Source organism: Euleptes europaea, chromosome 3 (assembly GCF_029931775.1).
Source record: "Euleptes europaea isolate rEulEur1 chromosome 3, rEulEur1.hap1, whole genome shotgun sequence".
NCBI classification, from domain to species: Eukaryota; Metazoa; Chordata; class Lepidosauria; order Squamata; family Sphaerodactylidae; genus Euleptes; species Euleptes europaea.
The window spans coordinates 49,684,808-49,704,345 of record NC_079314.1 but is presented as its reverse complement, the minus strand read 5'-3'; the positions used below and the strand labels follow the sequence as shown (position 1 = coordinate 49,704,345).

The 19,538-nt window shown below is 42.3% G+C and overlaps 1 protein-coding gene across 1 annotated transcript in view; it reads left to right on the top strand.

The window, feature by feature from the left end:
• CERK (ceramide kinase) overlaps nt 1–19,538 on the top strand; it is a 47,794-nt gene that overhangs the window by 6,923 nt on the left and 21,333 nt on the right. Inside the window, exons 2-6 of the mRNA XM_056846482.1 lie at nt 7,513–7,626; nt 9,365–9,487; nt 11,208–11,333; nt 15,350–15,413; nt 19,083–19,228. Of these exons, the coding sequence (XP_056702460.1) occupies nt 7,513–7,626; nt 9,365–9,487; nt 11,208–11,333; nt 15,350–15,413; nt 19,083–19,228 (573 nt within the window). The remainder of the gene's footprint in view (nt 1–7,512; nt 7,627–9,364; nt 9,488–11,207; nt 11,334–15,349; nt 15,414–19,082; nt 19,229–19,538) is intronic.

Here is a 19,538-nt window from a genome sequence, read left to right as displayed (position 1 = left end):
GTTGGGAGTTTCCAACTCAAGTGTCCTCTGGGATGTAAGCAGGTTTTTTCTAATAGGCCCTTCTTACAGATACAAAGAGCTCTTCTAAAGCACCTGCTCCAGTTAATTGAGGGAAAGCCAGGATTGGCTCTTGTGCTTTGGGGAAGTAGTAGTTGTATCCTAGGAACCACCATGGTACCTACAGGGTTGCCAACCCACAGGAGAGCCAGTGTGGTGTAGTGGCTAAGAGTAGTGTTTTGGAGCGGTGGAGTCTGATCTGGAGAACTGGGTTTGATTCCCCACTTTTCTGCATGAGTGGCGGAGGCTAATCTGGTGAACTGGATTTGTTTCCCCACTCATACACATGAAGCTAGTTAGGTGACCTTGGACTCGTCACACTTGCTCAGCCCCACCTACCCCACAGGTTGTCTGTTGTGGGGAAGGGAAGGTGATTGTCAGCAGGTTTGATTTCCCCTTAACTGGTAGAGAAAGTTGGCATATAAAAAAACCAACAACAACTTGCCAGAGGAAAAATGTTATTCACTAGGTGATGTTATTTACTTCCATGCCATGAAAAGGTTCAACTGCCATTTCTACACATGGAGCTTCTGTTAAAGAGGCAGGACATTTTTCTTCAAGCCAGTTGGCAAACCCAGTGACCATGGGCACCACACTGAAGATTACTGGTGTAGGTTATTTGTTTAATTAGTAGTAGTATTGCTAACTCCGGGTTGAGAAAGTCCTGGGGATTTGGAGGTTAGAGCCTGGGGAGGACAGAGTTTGGGGAAGGAAGGGACCTCAACAGAATATAATGCCATTTTCTCCAGGGGAACTGACCTCTGTAATCTGAAGATCAGTTGTAATTCTGGTAGATCTCCAGGCCCCGCCTGGAGATTGGCAGCATTAGTAGATTTTATCCCATCTATCCAGAAAACTGGTAGAGGCAGCTAGTGGTATAAATATAGGGTTGTCAACAGGCAATATTCTGTCCCTTTAATAAAGGCTTAATGGAGTGTCCTTTACCAGGTGATATTGTTTAGCTCCATTCCAAAGAGAGCCTCAGCCACCTATTTCCCTAATGTTACGCCTCTGGTAAAGGGACAGGGCATTCTTTTTCATGCCTGTTGGCTACCATACATAAAAACAATGGTCACACAATCAAAATTAAAGTTAAAATAACACAGCCAAATAAAGGTAACCCAGACAAACTCTAAGACTATTCAGTCGATTAGCCAAAGTACTAACAATGCAGTGTCACTCAAACATCATATGAGCAACCCAGAGCCATCATAAAAGAAGGAAGAATGCCATCCACAGAAATAATAAAAGAATTGACTCCAGAGTGGGGTAATCTCAAATAAAAGCTAGGACAAACAAATATTTAGACAACCACATAGGTGCTAGGCAGCCCTCCAAGGGTTAGGCACTCCAGAGACAGGGGAAGAAAGCCCTCTTTCGAGTTGCTACCTACCTACCAATGCGGGCAGGGGCACATCGAAGCATGGCTTGAGATGAAGAGCTTAGCCAGTAAGTGGGATATCTTTATTTATGGAAATATCATTTTTTTAAAAATGCTACTGACATGCAAAATGGCAGAAGAGATCCAATTATGGGAGAGAAGTAGCAGGGGAGTCCTTCTGCTGTTAATCCTCTGTAACCTTTAGCTCAGCCATTTTCCTCAGCCCAAGTTCCAAGGTGTATGTATGGGTAAATCAAGCAAAAGGAAAGCAACTATAGGGGAAAGTTGCAACTAAAAGCCATGCATGTGAGAGAGGTGCAGTATCCCTTTCCCCATCTGCCACCTCTGCCATTCAAATCCTTTCCCACTTCTGCACCAACATCATCATGTCCATTGGCAACAGACCTATTTTTGGGGATTCCGCAGTTGCCTCCCACCATGTTATCCTGCCTGCAGATGACCAGCTCACTAAAATGGTTACATAGCTAATGTGGTAGTGATCATTTGAATTCATCTGTAGTGTGGCGAGGGAAGGATGCTTCTTAGAACCTACCCTTCTGCTTGTGCAAACCTGGCATCCTTTAAACTACAGCGTATACCCATCTGTTTTTTTGAAAGGTAATTTGTGTACAGTAGGTGGGGCCTGAAGTTCTCCTGAAATTACAGCTGACCTCCAGACTACTAAGAGGTGCCCCCCTGGTGGAAATGGCAGCTTTGGAGGGTGGACTTTATGGCATCACATGCCTGCTGAGCAGTTTCTTTCCCTCCAACTTCACTCTCCACAGGCACTGCCCCCAAATCTCCTGAAATTGCCCAAGCCAGAGTTGGCAACTCTATGATTATGGCAAGGAAGCTTCCCTTTGGGGGACTTGGTTAAGCGGCTTACAGGCCTGAGAACTGGGAAACACCCTCTCCAACCAAGTTCCTTCTAAATGATCTCTGTTTGACTCATTCCCTTCAGTGTTGTGTCCTCTTTTTGTGTCTTTGTTTTATGCCCTTGTTGCCCTTTGGAGAACTTTAAGAGCTCCTCCCTCCTTCACTCATCTATACATTATGAATCACCAACTTCTTTTTGTCATTGGTTAACCAGCTTGACATATTTTTCACTCTGTTCAGGCAACTTCCTCTTGCTCGTCTGGTTTTTTACGTTTTATTTCTTAAGCTCTGTATCATTGACCTCTTCGTGGCTTTGGGTGAGGAAAAACACTCTGTTAAGGTAGCATACCGTATTCTGGATCATCATGTACGTAAGCAGTAACTCAACGCCATGAATCAAGTTGCATGTCTTTTACACTTTCCCCAATTGCAGAATTTGAAGCTCCAAAGGAGCACTATGGCTGAGAAATCCTAGCACTGGGAAAAGAAATATGTTGTATGCCATTGGGTCATTTATGTACTCACTTTGACACTGGTGCTGCTCGTGCAAGGTTTGCATCGTGGCTGTCAGCACAGCAGTCTACATAAACCAGTGTGCTACCCATAAGCCTTTATGGTTCACACTTCTTATATCCTAGCCAATGAACATGCAGACTGTACTTGGAAACTGTCAAATGTTTTTGCTTAGAGGCCTTCAAGTATCTGTACTATCCTAAGAATCCACTCAGTCATTATGTTTGTTTATTTATTTGTACCCCATCTTCCCAGTGGGAACCCAAAACAGCTTGCATCCTTCTCCTCTGCTCCGTTTATTGATGTTACAGCCAATGGCCAGCATATCTCCTCTGCTCCATTTTATAATCTGTGAAGTAGGTTAGGCTGAGAGTGTGTGACTAGCCCAAGGTCACTCAGCAAGCTGCCATGACAAAGTAGGGATTTGAACCTGTGTGTCCCAGATCCTAGTCTGGTACTCTAACAACTACACCACACTTTCCAGTTTATGCAAATAATGTGTCTCTACACAGTGTGATTCTCTTGACATCACTGTTTTTGAGAGAATCACTTTAATTCTAATTGATAAGTCTGTTACCATAGATAAATCTCAGGAACATTATGCTGGCTAATTCAGGTTTATAAAATATTTCTATTATCTGAATTCCTAACAGAATTGCTGCTAATGCTACAGAGAGTAAATTGGTTCATACTGGAATATGGCACCTCTTCTTAAGTGCACATTCTATCTTAATACCCTTTTGCTTGTTCAGCAGGTACATTTGATCAGCCTATTTAGTCCTGTTAGGCTGTTGGTTTAGCTGCTTTGCTAAAGACAGCTGTTTCTCATTTCTTCCTTCTATCCTGCAAAGTTCACTAGGGGGTTGGCAGGCTTCCAAGATGAGCATTGAAAAACTTGGTGTTTGCAGTTGTTTCAGTAGCAACATACACTGAACTACTAATATAATGAAACACCCTTCACCTAATTGCTTCTAGTTGAACTTGCAAGCGGTGGGGTTGATGAGAGGCGAGTGAAACCATCAGGATTTCCCCATAATCTGAATGCTGGGTTCAGTTATTCAGTTCTTCCTACTTATCAGAGCAGCTATGTACATTTCAGAGACAGTCCAGGAAACCCCTGGAATGTGGCATCAAGCAAATAATGAAACATATCTCACAATGGAATGTAACAAACAAGAGAATGTCAGAGAAATGCATCTAGTCAGTGGCATTTTACAGGCTTGAATAGAACCATGAGGCATGAAGAGAAGCCAGCCATACCTCCTGTACTTATTGCATACATTATGTTTGAAGCCAGTTGTTTAAAATTAAAGTTTAAGAGATTTTTGAAAAAAAATCTGTGTGGCTCTGATAGTTGCAAAATACAGGCCACTTTTATTTATTTATTTATTTATTTCATTTATACCAGGCCTTTCTCTCCAAATAGGGACCCAAAGCAGCCAACATCATTCTCTTCCCCTCCATTTTATCCTCCCAACAACCCTATGAGTGATGTTGGGCTGAAAGTGTGTGACTGGCCCAAGCTGACTCAGCAAGCTTCCATGGCAGAGAGGGGATCTGGACCTGATTCAATACGCTAACGGTTGTGTGCCCGTCAAGTCGCAGCTGACTTATGGCGACCCCAGGCAAGGGGCTTTCAAGGCAAGTGAGAAGCAGAGGTGGTTTGTCATTGCCTTCCTCTGCAGAGTCTTCCTTGGAGGTCTCCCTTCCAAGTACCAACCCTACTTAGCTTCTGAAATCTGAGATCAGGCCATGCTACCCTCCCTCCACTAAGCACTATGGCAGGTTTATAAGGAAATATTTATTAGGCAAGTACCTTCCACATATTTACAGTGTGATCCTAAACAAAAATAATTGCAGTAAGTGACCTTAGAAGGGTGTAGCTCTGTTCAGGACTTCACAGTTACTGACTTTTAATTTACATTAGCCAGGGTACGGGTTTTCTCCATACTGAGGGGGTAGGGGCTCCCCAGGTATGCAGAAAAACATTAGTTTGTAAATTTTAAAAAGACACCCAGAGCATGCTCCTTATCCTTGGAATGTTGAGAGCAGCTATCAGTAAATAAATAAATGAATGAATAAAATCAGTAAATAAATAAATCAGTAAATACCAGTTTCAGTAAATAAATAAACGAATAAAAGACAGCATAGGTACATGTGGTCAGTTCAAACTCTAGCTAAGCACCTGTAATATCTTGGAGGGGATGGTTTGAATCAGGGCGTAGAGCAGGGGTCAGTGGGGGTGTGGGGGGGAGAGCTGTGAATTTCCTGTATTGTGTAGGGGTTGGACTAGATGATCCCTGAGATCCCTTCCAGTTCTATGTTTCTATGATACCTTTGTATGATGTGCAGCTCTCAGGCATACATTTAGTGAGACCCTTGTGACTAGGGTTGCAAACGGTGGGTTAGGAAATACCTAGAGATTTTGGGGGTGGAGCCTGGGGAGGGAATGGTTTTGGGAGGGATAGGAACTCAGTGGGGTATAATGTCACAGAATCCACATTTCAAAGCACCCATTTTCTCCATGGGAACTGATTTCTGTTGCCTGGAGATCAATTCTAATTCTGGGAGATTTCCAGGCCCCATCTGGGGGTTGTCAACTCTGCCTAGAGTTGCCTGGAGATCTCCCAGCATTATAATTGATCTCTAGAGTAAAGAGATCAGTTCCCCTGGAGGAAAAGGCAGCTTTGGATGGTAGTCTCTATGGCATCACTTCCCTGATGAGTTCCCTCCCCTCCCCAAACCCCACCCTCCGCAGCATCCTCCCACAGATCTCCAGGAATTTCCTAACTTGGGGTTGGCAACCCTAGCCCTAAGGCCTAAATGTGTTACTATGTAATGATATGTAATGATGTGTCAGAAGAAAGGAGTGTTTGCTTTTCGATAACTAATGCACTGTAGAGTCTTCAATTAATTATGGTAGGGTCAGAAACGGAGCCTTTTCTTGGGTGTAATTTACTGGTCGCACTCAGCAATTATGAGATCCTGCCTTTGCTGGAATAGCCCTTCTTTTCGCTTGCACTTTTTCATTTTAAGTTTTTAAAATAAATGGAATATGGAACCAGTGTAGTATAGTGGTTAGAGTGTCAGATGTGGAATCCCCACTCAGGTTCAAATCCCCACTTGTGCCATGGCAGTTTACAGGGTGACCTTGGGCCAGTCACACACTCTCAGCCTAACCTTCCTTTGCGAGGTAAAATGGAGGAGAGGAGAATGATGTAAGCCACTTTGGGTCCCCATTAGGAAGAAAGGCAGGGTCTAAATGAAGTAACTAAATAAAAACATCTCTTCTTTTGCCTTCGTTGATTGCCATGCCACATATGTTCATTCCACTGATAGGAGGAAGCAAATTCATATTGCAGGATTTACTTGCCAAGGTAGGAAAAGCCGGCCTTCAACAAACGTCTACAACTGATTATGAGAAGCCAAGTTTTGATTTTTAAATATGCAGTCACATCACTGCTGCATGTGATTGTTTCCGATTTCACCTCAATGTACTCTTCCCATTGGCAACATTTCTAATTCGTCAGGTCTGCTCCCCCCCACCCCGTGAGTAACCGTGCTGCTCATCTTTGGCTCTGGCACCCTAGGTGAGCTGAGCCTTCCATGAAGGACCAGGTATACTTCTTAAGTAATAATAATAATAAGTAATTAAGTAATTATAATTTAAGTAATTTAAGTGTAATTTTAAGTAATAATTTAAGTATAATTTTAAGTAATAATTTAAGTATATTTTTTATAATTTAAATATAATTTAAGTATAATTTAAATAATTAATTATAAATTAAGTAATAATAATTAAGTAATGATAATTGCATTCAAAAGTTGTTTTTGTTGCTATTGCCACTGTTGTTTATGCAATTTGTACTCCCATTCAAGAAAATCAGAGTGGGGAACACAAAGTTCCAAGGGGGTCTACCTTTAAGATATTGATCCCGCCAATTAGGTAATTAATATGCCTTGGACATAATGACATAATATTTTTGATGGCACTTCTGTTTCTTAAACAAGCTATTGGAGGATATTTTCTTAATTTTAATCTAAAATTTGCTGCTTTTGTACACTGCTTTGTATGCTACTGTTGCGGCGAATGCAACAGTAAGTTTCAAATACACTAAATACCTTGACCTGCCTAACTTCAAAGTAGGGTTGTCAGGTCCCTCTTCGCCACAGGTGGGAGGTTTTTGGGGCAGAGCCTGAGGAGGGCGGGGGTTGGGGAGGCACTTCAATGCCATATAGGGTTGCCAGGTCCCTCTTCGCCACCAACGGGAGATTTTTGGGGCGGAGCCTGAGGAGGGTGGGGTTTGGGGAGGGACTTCAATGCCATAGAGTTCAATTGCCAAAGCGGCCATTTTTCTCCAGGTGATCTGATCTCTATCGACTGGAGATCAGTTGTAATAGCAGGAGATCTCCAGCTACTACCTGGAGGTTGGCAACCCTATGCATGAGTGTTCAAGCATCAAATATTTTTTGCCTCAGTCCCATGTTGAGAAAATTCTGAATGTTTTTATTTATTTAAAAATATCTAAGGAAAGGCAGGTAATCTATACCACAAGAAAACCACCTGTGTTCCATTTATGACATTGGGGGAAATCTAGCTTTTTTCAGATATTGACTAACCATTGTCTAACTGATTTGTCTTTTATCAACTCTACTTTTCTGACATGGCCAATAAGTTTTGGCAGAGAGCTTTTCAGTGCGCACCGCTGAGATTATTGCTGTGGAGGAAGTGGAAACTGATAAGGAACAATCTAGCATTCTAAAATGGAGAAAAATGGCAAAGCAGCATGGATTCACGGGTAATGTACCTTCTAGGATTTTTTTAATTATCACTGAGATGGTGCATGTATTTTGAACACTGAAGCCCTATATAAATGTTCTGGGTTTTTAAACAGATGTTAAGACCATAGAGAATTACTTCTGTTTAAAAACCCAGAGCATTTATATCAGGCTGGATGAGGAGTATTAAACCGAGAATCAATCCAAATAAAATTAAAGTACCTTTGGTTAGTGGTTTACTGGACCATGAAAATGGTGTTCAACCTGTTCTGGATGAGGCTGTACTTCCCTTTAAGGATCTAGTTCTCACCTTGGGGGTGCTTTTAGCTCCAACTTTGCCAGTGTACATACATGACATCCATAATTTTTAGTACTTTCTACCAACTCCATGCCAGCCGTGCCCTTACCAGAAAGAGATGGTCTACCCACTCTTATGTACATGTTTCTAACATCTACCCTGGATTACCACAGTGAATTGTACATGGGGGTGCCTTTGAAAAGTTATCAGAACAAAATATTGTTGAAGGCTTTCACAGTCAGAGTTCATTGGTTCTTGTAGGTTATCCGGGCTGTGTGACCGTGGTCTTGGTATTTTCTTTCCTGACATTTCGCCAGCAGCTGTGGCAGGCATCTTCAGAGGAGTAACACTGAAGGACAGTGTCTCTCAGTGTCAAGTGTGTAGGAAGAGTAATATATAGTCAGAAAGGGGTTGGGTTTGAGCTGAATCATTGTCCTGCAAAAAGTATCAAAGGTAATGTGCTAATCATTGTCTTGTAAGTATCAAGATAATGTGCTAATGAGGGTATGATATGTTAATATGGAACCATTGTATCCTAAAGTGATCAGTTAATGTGTGAAATCCAAAGCTAATCCGCATGGCTATTGTGGACTGTAGTCTTTGTTAGTCTGGAGGTTTTCAGGACAGAAAGCCAAGCCTTCTTAAAGCTTTAAGAATGATTTAGCAAGAGTTACCTCAGACGCAGATCAAGCCTCTCAGATTTTATGGCAGAATAGACATCTTATTCCAATATTGGTTATACTGGCACACGGAAACTACTGAAGCTTGATGAAAGCTCTGAAATGGGGACTTTACCGGAAGCCCATTGCGGTTGAAAATTATTCCGTGCTTCATTTGAAAATTACCATTCTGGACTGTCAATTTATTTGTACCTGAAATACTTTTGTATACACACTTACCTTGTACTCTGAATTGTGGAGAGCAAGTAATTGCTCTGGATTTTCATATCTTTGTGATAGTGTTTGATATGAGGCTTCTCAGAATATATTTGATTGCAAATACTGTATATGTGCTTTATTGAGCTTTATACAAGTACATAGCTTTGATTCCCCACCTGGAGGTTGGCAACCCTACATGAAAGCTTTTCATGGCAAAGTGGTAAATAACACCACCTGGTAAATGACATCCCATTAAGCTTCTATTAAAGGAACAGGAAATTTTCTCCAGGCCTGGTAGCAAGCCTGCTGAAATAGTGTTTTGTGAAGTGTTTTGAACACTGACAATGGGTACACTTTTATATAGCTTTTATGTTGCCTATGTCTAATGGCTTGTGTTTTATACTGTGGGTTTTTTTTAATTCTAAGCCACCTTGGGAGGCCTCTGCAGAGGCAGCAGAGAAATATTCTGAATCAATAAATATACATGCTAACTGCTAAGATTATTTCATTTGAGCCTGTTCCCTACAAATGTGCATGAAAATCCTTTATACCTATCCTTTATACCTATCTCCTTTTTGGCAGTGTATTATGTAGAAAGGAAACAATCTCACCGCTGGCGGTGCAAGGAAACAACCTTTTGGTGTGTTGATGAGCAGCTTTGTAATCAGTGGATACAGGCACTAGAAGAATTACTTCACTCTCAGAGTAAGTTTTGGATGGGGGAAGTCATCCGTGCTGTCTTGATGAGAGTTAAATATGAACACTTACATAAAAGCTATGGCTGCTTAGAGTTTGGGACTCCTATGCTTCTTTTATGTGCATTCTATGTAACATGCTGGAAACTAATACTGCATCGGTAGGACTCTGCCTCTTTCTGAATATTGTTCTTTGACCTGTATTCTCCATTGAGCAAAGCTGGAAGCTTTCCTCCAGACTAAGGAGCCTTCCTTCTACTCAACTGGCTCTTGCTCTGGCAGAAGAGCCTTTTAAGTTGGAGGAAGGCTCCCTGGTATGTGGTTGCTAACTCCAGGTTGGGACATTCCTGGAGATTTGGGGGTGGTGCCTGGGGAAGGGATAGAGCTCAGCTGTGATGTGATGCCATAGAGTCTACCCTCCAAAGCTGTCATTTGCTCCAGGAGGACTGATCTCTGCAGTCTGCAGATCTGTTATAATTCTGGGAGGACTCCAGGCCCCACCTGGAATTTGGCAACCATACTCCCTGGGCTGGAGGAAGGCATGACACTTTGCTGAGCAGCGTGGTAGCATACAGGCCATTGGCTTCACTGCAGTCGAGTATATTCAGCAGAGACATATGACAGCATATTGCCCTCTGGTTCCAATGGGAAGGTACAGTTCTGAACATTCACATACCAATTTTCTAGCCAGAGAAGTTTAGAAAGGGTACAATATTTACCACAAATTAATCTCAGCAACTGTTCTCTTTTTTGGTAGAAAAGACTTGGTGTGCACTATCAGTGCAATTCATTGAAGAATGGGATGATTTTCACATACAGCAAAGAGGGTTAGGAAACTTTTCTCCCCTTCCTTGGCCTTTAACTGCAGCTGCAGAAGCTTTTTTTTTTTTTCATCAAAAGAAAACTATCAAGACCAGTTCATGCATCTCCCATGTAATATTTCATTCAGAGTCTTGAGGGGAAGGGGAAGAGAGAGACGAAGGTTGCAAGAAAGAGCAATAGCACAACCACTGGGCAAATTACTGCCAAAGTCCCTGCATTCTCCACCCCTGCAGGTGTACCTCATCTCTCCAATGAGTCCCACCACTCAACTTGATAAAATAGGCAACTGAAGTGTTTTTGAAGTGACTCATGAAGACACCCTGTGTGGTGCATTTGGTGGGCTGGGTCTAAAGAAGTCTTCCAGATTTAAGAGCTAGGGCAGGGTAGTCAAGTGAACAGAATGCCACACTAGGCGATGAGCCACGGACCTCAGGGGTAACAGTGGACCAGTCATTCTCCATCAATCTAACCAACCTCATAAAGATAAAACAGGCAGGGAGAGACTACAACACCAGGTGTTCAAGTCTGAATTCTTTGGAGGAGGGTGTGAGATAAACATGAAATATATAAAGATATCTATAACTCCTGTTGACTTCTCCATTCGATAAAAAAACATAGACCTTTATCCAATTCTGGGTATCTTCTACAAACACAGTAAGAAAAATTGTTGAAATTGACCCTAAATTGAAAGTTAAGAAATTGCAAAAACTGACAGCAATGAAATTGGGAATTTTTGCTTCTCTGCTCTAATAACGGCAGCATCTTCTCCATTTTAACAGAGGCTGAAATGCCCTCATTGTGCTCGCACTATCATTACAATGTTACAGTTCTGCATTAGAAGAATTGAAGATCAAATAATCCTATAACTTTAAGCCCTTCTGTGTCCTTTTCCCCCCTCCCCTTGGCAGCCTCTAGACCAAAGCACTTGCTTGTATATATTAATCCATTTAGTGGGAAACAACAAGGGAAGAAGATATACAAACAAAAAGTCGCGCCACTGTTTAGTCTGGCTTCCATCTCCACAGAAGTTATCGGTGAGTGATGTGATGTGCTTCTGATGTTTTCCAAATATTAGGCAGTGAGTTCCTTCAAAGAAGCGTTATGTCGTACACCCTACAGAAGTAACCTTCTTGTATGGGTTTGGCATTGGGAAATATAACGCCAAGTGATTTCCAGATGTTATAACTGTGTGTTGAATCAAAAAGCACTGGTTTTCATGGAGGAGGGTTTAGCTTATGGTCCCAGGCTTTGTTAGACACAGTCCCAGGCTTTGTTAGACACAGTCCGAGGCTATCATTGTATTTGAGATTTAAAGGTTGGAAGGGGGTAGCTGTCAGTCAGTTCTCTTGATAGACAAGCCATTTTTGACCAGTTAACCATCTAACAGAGGAACATCCTTTGCTGGGCAGCTGAGTTTTCCCATCCAATTTCCGCTCAATATTGCTTAAAATTCTGCTTCCCGTTTCTGAGCACACATATGTTTTGAAGTAGCACCATAGAGTAACAAGTGAATGAATGGAGATTCTCCTTCCACCCATTTTTACTAATTTTATTGGTGCCTAAGATACAGCACTTGAATAGCTCTGACTAGCCCAGAATCATCAGAGATTGGAAGCTAAGCAGGGTCAGCTATGATTCATACTTGGGTGGGAGATCACCAAGGGAGACCAGACCAGGGTTCCTTTGCTTATCTCTTGCCTTGAAAACCCCATGAGGGGTCACTATAAGTTGGTTGCAACTTGATGGCATTTAATTATTATATTAAAATATGGAGGAGATTATTGTTAAGGCAGCATTGATACCATCAAGAGTTTGATGTCAGAGACACACGTCAAACCTCTGCACTGGAAATGCTGCATGAACCCTTGGTTAACAAGACAGAATCTAAAGGTACATGTTCCAATCACCTTGCTGAAACTAAACACGTTGAGGGTCAGTGTCTGGGTGGGAGATGCCCTAGGAATCCCAAGTATGCCACCTTTAGTTCGAGGAAATGTAAAAATAAATAACTGTGCCAGTCATCTCATCCATGCACAGTGTAGACTGCACATCTCCCCACTGTGCATTCAGTTCAAAGAACAGACCCTTCAGACCCACTTGCCCATCAGCACATGGCAGATCTACAACTAAAGGAGTGTGTTCGTTGTAGTGAAAATTGCACTTTGATGAGAGATGGCATTTGTTGCACAAAGCATGCCCCTTTCTGGAACAGGCCTGCCTCCATCTCATGAAATGTACCACTTGTGCTTTTATTAGCTGTCAACAAGAAAGGGAACTAAATGGCCACTTCAAGTTCAAGCTGAGCTGAGCTCAGTATTCTCTCTCTCTCTCTCTCTCTCTCTCTCTCTCTCTCTCTCTCTCTCTCTCTGACTCTCTCTCTTGTGTGCACACATGTGCGTACACACAGTCTGTGCTATGTTCCGATTGTCATCACAGTACTGAGAAAAGCTAGAAATTAGACAGCCTTCAGCCTAAGTTGCTAAAGGGCTTCCGACAAGCTATTTTTATATCGATAATAGCTTATTTTTAGAAGACAGCTGTGAAGGACGTTTCCTGGATGTGTGGCATTTGAATCTCTAAATACTTGCAAAAGCAAAAGTGCCTTTTAGAGTCTCCCCTCCTCCCTTTTAAGTACACTGGCTGCTATTTGATAGCTGCCAGTCATTTTTACCATCTTGACTTACACAACTATTTAATATTAACGTTTCTATTTTGGGGGTCTTAATTTTCAGTTTTGTCCTAGAAAACTATGTTGTAGTCCCTTGAAAAAAACAGCTGCCAGTTAAAGCTTGGAAAAAATTGTTTCGCCTATAGGAACAGCAGTGGGAGGAAATCTAGATGGAATGTGATAAAACTACTGCCAAGCAAAAAAGAAAGATCTAGCCCATGCCGGAGATGGATATTTTATTCCAACATTTAACCCCCAAATGCACTCCAAACAATTCACTCTTCATTTGGGGCCCATAAAATAAATTATCTTACTTGTCCAAAACAAGTTGCTGCCAACTACTCAGTGACCATTGCACTGGCTAGATTTTGCGTGTTTGTTTTTGTTCCTGTTGTGGCTCTTGTGATGTGTAGTATCACATAGTATGATATATGTGTGGCAGCAATGCATTGTGAGTGCAGTTTGCCACTGGAAGTGGGTATGTCTTCACGTTCCACTGCAACCAACCGTGCCAGCTTTTATGAATGAGCAATTTGCATTATATGACAACATCATGCACCATGGTACACCATATATTAAACAGCCTCATCAGTGTCTGTTCCCCCAATCAGATCAAAAATCTGTAGCCAGGGCTAAGGTATAGGTTAGTGCAGATTTGGGATAATTCCCAGGTTTGCAGAAAGATATGAAAAATTAAGATGAAAAATCTCAGCATTTTAAAACTTTGTTGATTTTATTTCAAGATTTCCTTGTGAGATCTCAGCTGTGATTTTGGGCTGCCTAGGCAATCTAAAATGACTTTGCTGAGTCTCAGAGGAAGAGGGGGGAACTGGATTTTCCCTCCCTCACTTGTCCTCCCAGATGTGGCCTTTTCTCATAGGGCTCTTTCACACTTTCAATCCACTTTCAATGTACTTTGCAGCTGGATTTCAGTTTGGTGTCTCTCGGACAGTCTTAATGTTCTGATTTAATTTCCTTTTTTTTTTTACTGTTTTTCCCTTCCCACACATCTTCATTAGCAATCCGTAGATGGCTTGTACGGCCCCTTCCAACTCTATGATTCTATGCTGTTTCCCCAGGGCTGTGCCCAGAAGAGCCTCCTGGGGTTGGCAGCAATGACCTGGCAATCCTATTCTCCATTCTGCCTTACACTTCTTGCAAGTGTTTTGTGCTGCTTACTGCCTTGGGCAGCTAATGCAGGCTTGGGATCCTATACTTTCTTTCTACTTCTGTAACACTGTCCTCCATTGGGAAGCATGTTCCTTTGGACGGTGCTGTCCAAGCAGTAGGAAAGTGCAGGGTCCAAGCCAGACTCTTCAGCTCCTGGAGAAAAACAATAAGAACCAAAACTTTTGTGAACATAAGAAGAGCTCTTCTGGATCAGGTCAGTGGTCCATCTAGTCATAAGAACATAAGAAAGGCCCTGCTGGATCAGACCAAGGCCCATCAAGTCCAGCAGTCTGTTCAAACAGTGGCCAACCAGGTGCCTCTAGGAAGCCACTTACAAGACAACTGCAGCAGCACCATCCTGCCTGTGTTCCACCGCACCCAAAATAATAGACATGCTCCTCTGATACTAGAGAGAATAGATATGCAGCATGACTAGTATCCATTCTGACTAACAGCCATGAATACCCCTCTCCTCCATGAATATGTCCACTCCCCTCTTAAAGCCCTCCAAGCTGGCAGCCATCACCACATCCTGGGGCAGGGAGTTCCACAATTTAACTATGTGTTGTGTGAAAAAATACTTCCTTTTATCTGTTTTGAATCTCTCACCCTCCAGCTTTAGCAGATGACCCCGTGTTCTAGTATTATGGGAGAGGGAGAAAAACGTCTCCCTGTCCACTCTCTCCAAACCATGCATAATTTTATAGACCTCTATCATGTCTCCCCTCAGCCGCCTTCTTTCCAAGCTAAACAGCCCTAAGCGTCCTAACCGCTCCCCGTAGGACAGTTGCTCTAGTCCCCTAATCATTTTGGTCACTCTTTTCTGCACCTTCTCAAGCTCTGTAATATCCTTTTTTAGATGTGGTGACCAGAACTGTAGTCCTGTCTCACAGAGTGGCCAAACAGATGTCCTGGAGGACCAGGAAACAGGCAATAAAGGCCAAAGCTTCCCCCTAAGGTTGCCTCCTACACAGATATTCAGAAGTGTACTGCATCTGGATATAGGGGATTCCTTTAGTCAACATGGCTAGCAGTTATTGATGGACCTCTCCATGAATCTGGCAAATTCTTTTTTAAGGCCACCTCTGGTCAGGGCCTTCACTACATCCACTAACAGAGCTAATGGTTCCATCTCTAGGACAACCATTGAACCTTACAGATCTCTTGTGGAATATGATGATTTAAACAATTTATTCATTTCCCCCCATACAGTCACTGAATATGCTGATCATGCTAAGGATAATTTGTCTGAAGTTGATCTGGCAGAGTATGATGGGTAAGTTTTTTTTCTCCTGTTCATTTCTGTTTGTATGTTTGTAGTCCTGGCCTGCTATTCCCGCAGCAAATCTGGTTGTTTCAGGCTACTCTTTCAGAATGAAAAAATTAATTAATTAGTTAAAAAATAGAAGACATGCACATACAGGTATCCAGACAAACTAATTTCCATTCAGTCTCCCATCCTTACACGTGTTGTGATTTTCCAAACTTCTGCAGCACTCACAAAAGGGCTCTTTGCTGCCACCTCCTTCTCTCCCCAGGCCCTTGCATTCCCTGAAAAGTTGGAGGGCACAGCACAGAGGTCTGCAGTCAGAAGGGGAATTGGTGGAAATTACATATTGCACATACACACACACACTCCTGGGTGAACTTTACTATGAAGAAAGAAAAAGACCATGTCAGATGCCCTGCCACTACATCCCACACTTTTTCCAAGGCTCTAGCTTGTGGCGACCCAAAGTATTAATAGGAAATGCTCTGCTCATTTGGCACGTCCACCATTCCAAATTATGCCTTGTGCATACATCGCTTAATTAAACTGCCAGATATGCTGCTAATCTAGGGACTCCTTACAAAATTACAATACTTTGTGCATCAATCTCTCCTTAATTACTACAACAGTGAGTCAAATAGTATTGAAATTCCAATTACGCTGGGCATGGAGATTGCTGTAGGAGGAGACAGGCAACTTGAATCATTTGGGAAGCACTGAATATACGGATGCAGTAGTAGTTATAGACAGATCAGTTGGCGGTTACAAGCCAATACGTTACCAGCCTTCTATACCAATCCTGAATCACTGCTAGGTGTGGTCCTTGTCCTTTGGGTTTCTCCAGCATAAGTGAGAGGCTTGAATAAGAGCTCATGGAGAAGTTACATCTGTACAGCATGCATTTGAGATGAAAGATGAGTAATCATCTCCCAGGGTTGTAAAGCAGTTGGGTGCGGGGGGGAGGATCTCAATTTATTGTTTCAAAGATGACAAGTATTTCACAGCAGATGATTTGGCAGTGGATATAATGCCAAATGTAATGCACAGACCTCTCCCTGAGTCCCACTACAACCTATCAAGGCCACTTACTGAACTGCTGGGAAATTCAGCCATCTCCAGTGAAAGAAAGCCAGCTTCTGTTTTATTTCTCTTTTGGGGAAAACACTAAAACACACACATGCTGCTTTTCCAGCATGCATTTAAAGTAGCTTACCTGGAGGGGAGGGGGCGTTAAAAACAATCATAGAATGAATACAAATCAAGATTTAAAAAATAAAACAATCATGATATAATATGGTAGAGTGGCTGCCCCTCCCTAATCATGAAAGCAGCAAAAGCAGCCCCCCACCCTTGCAAGGTCAAAGTCTACACATGCAAGGATACCCTAGATATGCAGAAATATATTACTTTATCAGTTAACTAAAAGAAAATGGGGAAAAGTACAAGCATACCTGGAAGTTATTGTGGGGTCAGTTCCAGACCATCGTAATAAAGTGAGTCACACAAATTTTTTGGTTTCCCGGTGCATATAAAAGTTATGTTTATATTATATTGGAGTCTATTAAGTGTGAAATAGCATTACGTCTAAAAACAATGTACTGTAATAATAATGAACAAGTTTGAAATATTGCGAGAATGACCAAAATGTGACACAGAGTCACATGAAGCTGCCTTCTACTGAATCAGACCCTTGGTCTATCAAAGTCAGTATTGTCTACTCAGACCGGCAGCGGCTCTCCAGGGTCTCAGGCAGGGGTATTTCACATCACCTACCTGCCTAGTCCCTTTAACTGGAGATGCCAGGGATTGAACCTGGGACCTTCTGCATGCTAAGCAGATGCTCTACCACTGAGCCACTGAGCACATGCTGTTGGAAAAATGGCGCCGACAGACTTGCTCAAAAATTCAATATCTGTGAGGTGCAATAAAGCGAAGCACGATAACATGAGATATGCCTGTATAATGATGGCTGAGTATGCTCCCAGAGGCAAAGAAAGAGAAGTGGTAACCATTGTTTGGATGTCATGCCAATCTGAGTTAGCATTAATGTCCAAACTGAAAAAGAAGCCACATGGGAGAAGGGGGAAGTGATTTGTGAAAGCACCCACCTTGCTTCCAATGGTCCAAAACCATGGTTTGGAGGGACGTTCAAACCGAGCCCAGGTACCCTAAGTTTTCTTGTGGGAAAAACAAGAAAACAAACATACACTGAAACAATAGTGCACTGTTTATGCTAAAGCAGTAGTCAGTTTCTCTTTACCCGCCAGAAAACATTCCTGCATAAGCCATACTGAAATGTGGAGGATGGCACAACTTACTCTCCTCCTATCCATTTCAGTGGGGCTTGTACAGGAGAACATCCTAGTGGATCAGGCCCCATATGCCTTCTTTGCTATGGCTGCAGGCTTTGTTCGCATTACTGAAAACCCCAGGGGAAGAAAATGTTATGTCGGTGTATGGGCCCAAATCCACTTCCCATTGAAGTCAATAACAAAACTTCCATCAATTTGTATGGAGCTGGATTGTTCCCTTATCCATATCAAAAGGAAACAGATACCACATTTTTGTTGGAAACAAATAAAGCGAAACAATAAAGCTTCCTGCTGTTGAGTTTATCTTTATTTTAAACTACTGTAAGAGCCACTTTATTGAGGACATTCGGGTACGCCTGAAAAACCAGAGCCTAAATTCAAGAGAGCAGCCATTCACCACCTTGACCAACCCTACCATGTGAAGAACCTTTATTGCACATTCCTGGTAACGCTGGTGCAGAGACCTTCACATAACAGGGCCATTGCATGCAGAATGAGTTTCAGAAGTTTCAGCCCCCTTGTAACACTACATGCATGCATTTCTCAGCTGACATAATATGTGAAGCAGCCTTGTATAAGTGTGAATTCACACATGACATTAGTTATGTGGTAGTTGTTGTTCTGACAGCATAATCTGCCTGTGTGCAATCACCATTATTAGGGGGCTCTTAAATATTTACCCAGAGACACATGATAGCTGTTTTTCCATTAACAGCTCTTCTGTGGATAGGAGAACATTTAAGTGAGCACACCATGTGGACGAGGGCCAATGACATAGGTTTTAACTACAGATTCAACATTCAGCTGGGAAAGTGTGCGGCAGCTCTGTGCACGTTCAGTCAGCTACTACCCATGTAGTTGGGTTATTCAAATATTTTCCCAGCCACATGTAAGTCAGCCACATGTCACATGTGGCTGGGAGAACATCTAAGAAGGACCTCTGCCCATCACAGATGACTGTTCTATCAGCAAAATTATCTAGATTGACAACTAAATTGGAAGGTGATAGTTTGTGGTGGCTTTGAACGGTAGCAAGCCAGTTGAGTGAAATCCGCTGCTCCCTGTGTCAATGTCTGTCTCATGCTCATGATTTTGTTTCAGTTTACATTTGTACTGCTATTCACACAAGAACAAGAGAAACTAGGAATTTTGCTTCAAAAAAGAAATCAGCAGTTTCAGTATCAGAGATTATATTTTGTATTCATCACTTCTGGTTACCAGTATCTGCAGAGCTTGATAAGGGGAGTATATAACAAAAGATTTAGCAAACCACCACCACCACTACGTCTCTTATGCTGGGGCACTTGACACATTCTTGTATTGACTTGTCTGCATGCATTTTCATTTGTGTGTTTTCTGGCAGTATTGTTTGTGTTGGTGGGGACGGAATGTTCAGTGAAGTGATGCATGCTCTGATTGGAAGAACACAGAAGGATTCTGGCATAGATCAAAATGATCCCTCAGCACCATTAGTCCCGTGCAAAACAAGGATTGGCATAATCCCCGCTGGTAAGAACTGCAACGAGGTTAAATGTTCACCATACATTCTCATTACCTAATGTACTGACATTCTCATGGGCCCACATGCACATTTTAGGGAGGGAGAAGTATCATTCTAGAACATTTACAGTGCCATCCTAATATATCCTTCTAAGCCTGTTGACTTCCATTGACTTAGAAGGTTGCAACTCTGCTGCTTAAGACAGCTCTGTTAGGGTTGATGCTTAACAGTGCCATCCTATGCACGCTGACACAGAAGTCCATCCCACTATGTTCAGAAAGGCTTACTCATAGGTGAGTGTTCATAGTGCAACATCTT